Source organism: Anopheles marshallii, chromosome 3, assembly GCF_943734725.1.
Source record: "Anopheles marshallii chromosome 3, idAnoMarsDA_429_01, whole genome shotgun sequence".
Lineage (NCBI taxonomy): Eukaryota > Metazoa > Arthropoda > Insecta > Diptera > Culicidae > Anopheles > Anopheles marshallii.
This window is the reverse complement of record NC_071327.1, coordinates 11,212,762-11,218,761: the sequence shown is the minus strand read 5'-3', so window position 1 is coordinate 11,218,761 and position 6,000 is coordinate 11,212,762. Positions and strand designations below refer to the sequence as shown.

Below are 6,000 nucleotides of genomic sequence, written 5' to 3'. Positions count from 1 at the left end.
TGAAAGTCACAAAAAACCATCGTCCCTTCCATCTATATGGAAGCGTTTTTAATTGCTGTACAAATCCGTGCCGACATGCATGCCATAACTTTTAATGCAAATTATCCTTTGCGCAAATATTCGGAACGGAAATGGACGTCGCTGTTTGGGGATATTTCGCTTTTCACTTTCGGTACTCGGCATGATCACCGGATTGCTTTTTTTGCACTGTACCCTGTGTGCAGTGTGTATGTATGTGTGTGTGTCGTAAAGCAAATGGAATTGCGTAAACAATTTTCCGAACATTCGATTCCATTCGTGATCGTGTACGTTGCGATCGTGGTCGGTCGGACCCTTGGTGGGCTGTTTGCGTGGGTTATTCCGAACAAAAAAAAAGACATGATATTCAGTGGATGCCAGCGGCTGGACAGTGTGTAAAACCGTGCCAAATAGAATATATCGTGCTGCTACTACTCTTCCCAAGCGGGTCTCTTTTTTTGGTGGAAGTTGCAATGGAGGCGCCTGGTGGCGTGATATAAATTAATCATCGTTGTTGTTTTTGGTCAGTTTTAATGAGCAACAAAATGCATTTTTGTTGAATATGAAAACATTCATCATCGGTGACGGCATGGTTGTTTTCAATATTCCATCCTAAAAAAAAAAACTTTACTTGGGGAATGTTAACAAAAATGACAAAGATAAATGGGGACTTAAAGGAGAAACGATCTCATTTTGTCTCTTCGTAAATTTCGCTTTACGGCGCCTATCATGATGCGACACAGAATTTATAAACTAAAAGACACTTTTTAACCACAATGGCAACATCATGTTTATTTTAACCAATTGCAACCATCACGCCGCCGAGCACCGCGGTGCAGTTTTAAGAAGCGGTTTGTTATGACGGACGAAATGTTCAAACCGTGATGCAATCAAACCGGACCACAAACCGTTCCGTTCAAACATCGTTACGCCTTGAGAAACGTTCGCATTAATTGTGATAGAGTGAGTACCGAGATTACCATTCCTTCGGTGCCAGTTTAATAGCCATCTTGACAAAACAACTCACCACGAGCAGAACGCAAAACAATTTGGTCGTCACGTCGCACGACGGATAATCCTCTTTTTATTGCAGTGCTGTGGTAAAGCAAGCAACCGAGCAAAGGAGAAACAAAAAAGTAGAGTGATAACAATTAGCATGGATGGATTGGGCCGTTCGTGTATGAGATATAATCGCTTATCTCGTTCACTGTGAAGCAGTTTGGCACGTATTTGTAATTCCGTCGCTTTCTTGGTAGAATCTCACGCGATGTCATGCACAAATTAAAACTAGTGAGTAGAAGAGTTTAACACGAAATTGTATTTAAAAGTCAAGCGTTTAACCTCCGTGAGTCACGTATTGTACAGAGTGATGAAATTCGAACAGAAACAACACGCTTATGACAGTTTCAACGATTAAACAACTCAAAAGAAGTGTAATGAGATTGGATTTCATTGCGGTTTTGTTTATTTTGGCTTGGGATTGTCTGTTGTGTTTCATTTCCACACGACATCGATCTTTATCAACGTCGAAACGGTGTCCCACTTGCTACAACATACCATCGTTCTTTTGCTTTAAATTGTCAGCCGAATTAAATAAATCTACTGTCAGTCGTGAATTTATGACAGTCAGCATCAGTCTACCCTGACCGGTCCCGTCAACCTTCGGGCAGATTAATATGTTACTGGTCATGATGCTCCCGACCGACGAACGGAGTGACCACCTGTCAGTTGATGTTTCGAACGGAGTCCTTCCCATGCCCATGGATCACCTTTTTCCGCTCCCTATTCGGCGACACAGCGCTTAGTGTCTCAAATAATGAATCCCAGCTGTCTGTTTCTCGCTTGCGTTATTAATATGTTCGTGTCATGTTCATTGGTGGTGGTGCACTGTATGTGTGTTTTCTCTGCTTTTATTAATTTACCTCATATACCAACCACCGTGACGACCCTACAGAAATGATTAGTTCCGTTCGTGCCAGGAACAAATAAGTGCCGACAAGTGTGAACATTGTGTGACGATCGTGATCGTGACCGGCCCTGCGGAAGTGTTCATTTTCCCTCTCTCCTTAACCGAGTGTGTGTGTGTGTGTGTTTGTGTGAGTGTTAAAACGGGAGGAGAGCGAGTCTGCAGTAAACGAAGCGAAGCGAAGAAAGCGTAAGAACACCCCACATCCGGTACAACAATGTCCGGTCCACCGAATATTAATAATAACCAGCTACCACCATCCAGTAGCGGTGGTGTTAGTGGTGGTGGTACCGGTGGACCGGGTAGTGGCAGAGGGTGGTTACGGACCCCACCAGCGACGTATTTCCGGTCACCCTCACCGTGGGTGCCACCTGGGTCGGCTCCTCCAAGGCAAAACTCTCCACTCACGGTGCCACGTCCAGCTGACGCACCCGTCACTGCCCGTGGACCGAGCGAGTTTGTTTACCAACATCCGAGCTCCGGCGCCTTCGGAGGAGCGTCCTACCCTGCACAGCAGTACGCGGGCGATCGAACCATGCCTGCAACATCCACCATCCGTGCAACGACAGCAACGACGGCAACTGCGACTTCCGCGCAGGAGTTCCAGTTCCAGCGTCCGATCCCGTCGGCCATGACACCGACTCACTTTGTGGGCACGTCGACTCACTATCGGCCAGTTTCACCTGCAGCCGTAGCGCCGCAACCGTACCCACAGTTCAGTTCGACCATGTCCCCGATTTCGTCCCTTCCACGATCAATGACGCCGCATAGCGTCGCCAGCAGCTACGGGCCGGTAGATTACCAACAGCAGCACCAGGTGCGTCCGGGTTCTACCCAAAGTTCGGTTTACGGCGGTGTGACTTATCATTACGGTCCAGCTGCGGGACCCGGTCACCCTCAAGCACCGTTAACCGGACAGTCCCAGTACGTGATCTATGATTATGGGGGCGAAATAGGACCTTCGACCGCGGAAATTATTGCCGCACAATCGCAGGACTACGTCGACGAGAAGCTGGCCGAATATCAAGCTACCATCATGCTTCTACAAGGTAGGTTTCGAACAGTGAATTACGTTTAATATATTGCGTTATTAGCGTAGATATTTCGATATGTCATTTTTGGGACTCTTTGCGCCTGATGGTATGCAAACAACATAACAACGATCACTTAACAATTTTTAGGGTGTTTGATTACAGATTTTATATTTTCTCGTCTACGTCAGGTGACAATTATAACAGTTTTTAATCGTAATCTTATGGACCTTGAAAGGACATACAAGATTTTGAGTCTCGTCTGACCCGTATTAGAAGTGCGTATTGCATATTTACAGGCGCACACGCAACATAACTCCGTGCTAACGGAGAAACATTTCATTCTTTAAATAGTTTTTAGAGCATAAGTTCCAGTTTGCGAGGTTTCTTTTCCGGCACATTTAACATAACCTCTGAACCAACCTTTTGATACGTCTCGTTGAACATAATTTTATTCGTAACCATTTTTTCCCCCCAATGGTTCATTTCGTATCCCAGCATTGACGTCATTGGTGCTGGTCGTTGTGGAGAAATGGAGGTTAGAAAATTCGAGTCTGCTGTCCATCAAGAAGCAGTCACAGCTGTCATCGGCTGCTGTATTTAATGTGCCGTGTTGCGCCACACCGACCGATACACACCGGTCCAAGGTCGGTGACAAGTGATGGTACCCCCGCGGTTCAATGTTGTTACAATATTTTCGTTCTACGAACCACACAGTAAGTGTTCGGTTAAAACGGAGTTTTCATCACCGTACGCCGGTCAGTGTTGATTGTGCGATGAAATTTCAATGTCACTAAAGCATTCGAGCTGCTGCTAGTGAAGGGTGAACCGAGTTACTATTTTCACCGCAAAAACTGTTCGGCAATAGCAATATTTATCCGGATTACGCAACGATAGTAATTGCTGCTGAAAGGGTAGAATAATGACAGGAACGTGTCGTTCGTGGTTTTGAGAGAGCAATTCTCCGCGATGGGCACTGTGAGTGCACGACTCGGTCACAGACGGCCACAAACATCAAATGGTTGCTAATTGAAGTTTGCATACTAAACAAAAACAGAATGCATTTACAAACCTTCGACTTCTAACACAGTTCTGCTGTGGTCGGTTGGAGCCTCTTCCCAATGGTGATCTCAGAGGGGTTTTTTTTTGCGGCCAATCGTTTTGTTCATTGCCATCGACAAACACATGTGCAGTCGCTGTATGCAGCCGCTGTTGCGGTTGGATCGAGCGTAATCTTTACTGCTGGAACATGTTTGTTTTGTGCTTTGTACAATGGCCTTTCCGATGACCCTTTTGCGAGTTTTTAATGACATCATCAAGCCATACTGCACGACGGGTGTCTGGAAATAGCACCAGCATCAGAATCAGTTGATTTGCAATCGATCGAAGCTTTGCTTATTTTTTGGGGTTATGATTTTATGTTTTTTTGCTTTTCTAATCAAAACGGAAGTAGCAATTTTGCCCCGAAGTGAGCTCATACTAGATAAGGAAGAATGCGGAAACAAAAGCCTTAATGTGGAAAATATTTAATTATCCACCATTTTCTTGTTGCGTACTACCAAAATATCTTGAAATCCACTTGCCTCGGGCGGTGAGGTAATAATTTAACAACAGCATAAATCCTAACACGCCATAACACGTGTTTACGTACCGCGCATTTCATCCGTCTAATGTTTGCGCGAAAGAGACGACAATAGTCGTTTGGCCGAAAAGTAGGTCACCATAGCATGGGGAAAAGAAAAAAAAGCGTTAGTACTACCCCAAAATACAACAACAGAAAAAAGTCATTGATGACGACACGGATGATTGCTCGGATGGTGGGGAAGCAGACAGCAGGGAGAAGGATGGAAAGGGGATGTCTGTTTAACTTCTAGGGGAAGCAACGGGACGGGTGCACCGTCACCATGGGGTGGATGGGGGAAGGGTGCGCTTTTCAGTGTGTTTGTGAATGAAAGCGAAAGTAAACAGAAAACACGCGTACGCTCGGCATTCGGTTTGTTGTTTTTGGAACCGAAGTTTTGAATGCCGGCACCGGTTAAGAGACCGAGAGAAGGTGATTGAGAGTTGAATGAAAAGAGAGAGAGAGAGAGAGAAAGAGAGAGGGAGCAGAACAACTGCGCACAGAGAAGGAATTTGTGCGAGAGCGTGCGAGTTTGCGTGCGTGAGAAATAAAACTACCCCGGCAACCCCTTTTTACGCGTATGTTTTGTTGCAGGGTTCGTCTACCCTTTGGCTGATGGTTGATAAATGTTTTTTTTTGTGACTGTATGATAATTTTCATTAATATTATAAAATTAAGTCTATATGAAAATACAGAAAGATATTGAATTGCAGATAATATTTAATAATACCCGGCTACTATCTATAAATACCGGGTGCTATAACCGCATCGCGGTTTTGCCCTGCTGCAGGAGTCCTCTATACCGTCCACGGTCGAGTTCCGTCTTTCTGGAGGACGCATCACGGAACACCATCACTCCACATCAATTTGGGCCTGCCACACCTCCTCTGTCCATGTGGACGATCTAAAAGGACTTCATGGGCTGGGTTGTCCGGTGTCATTCTTATGACATGACATGAGAGACTGTCTGAGAGCCAAATTTGTTGTACGACAGTGAGTCGTTCAGTTCGTAGAGTTCGTTATTGTAACGGCACACCTAAATTGTCCTTCCACGCATACGGGGCCATACATCTTTCTGAACTTCTTTCCTTCAAACGCGGTTACCGACCACTGACGACATCTTACCAGTTTTGAAGAAAGCAATATATCAGGGAGAATTAGGAGGGAAAAGATTTTGGGTAACAAAACATGACAAAATTAGCAATAAAATGATCAACACAAATTTTGCTAACAAAACCAACAACCAACATAAAATAGGCCTGTTTCTTAACTTATTTATTCAGCTGGTTAGTTTCCAAACAAAACCCTTTGAATCATAAGGTTTAAATGTGTTGTGTTTCTTGTATCCTAAGGTTCGAGAACAG

The 6,000-nt window shown here is 44.8% G+C and overlaps 1 protein-coding gene across 1 annotated transcript in view; it reads left to right on the top strand.

Moving 5' to 3' along the window:
* Positions 1-2,201: 2,201 nt before the first annotated feature.
* LOC128713649 (muscle-specific protein 300 kDa-like) overlaps positions 2,202-6,000 on the top strand; it is a 73,514-nt gene continuing 69,715 nt past the window's right edge. Inside the window, exon 1 of the mRNA XM_053808511.1 lies at positions 2,202-3,033. Within this exon, the coding sequence (XP_053664486.1) occupies positions 2,202-3,033 (832 nt within the window). The remainder of the gene's footprint in view (positions 3,034-6,000) is intronic.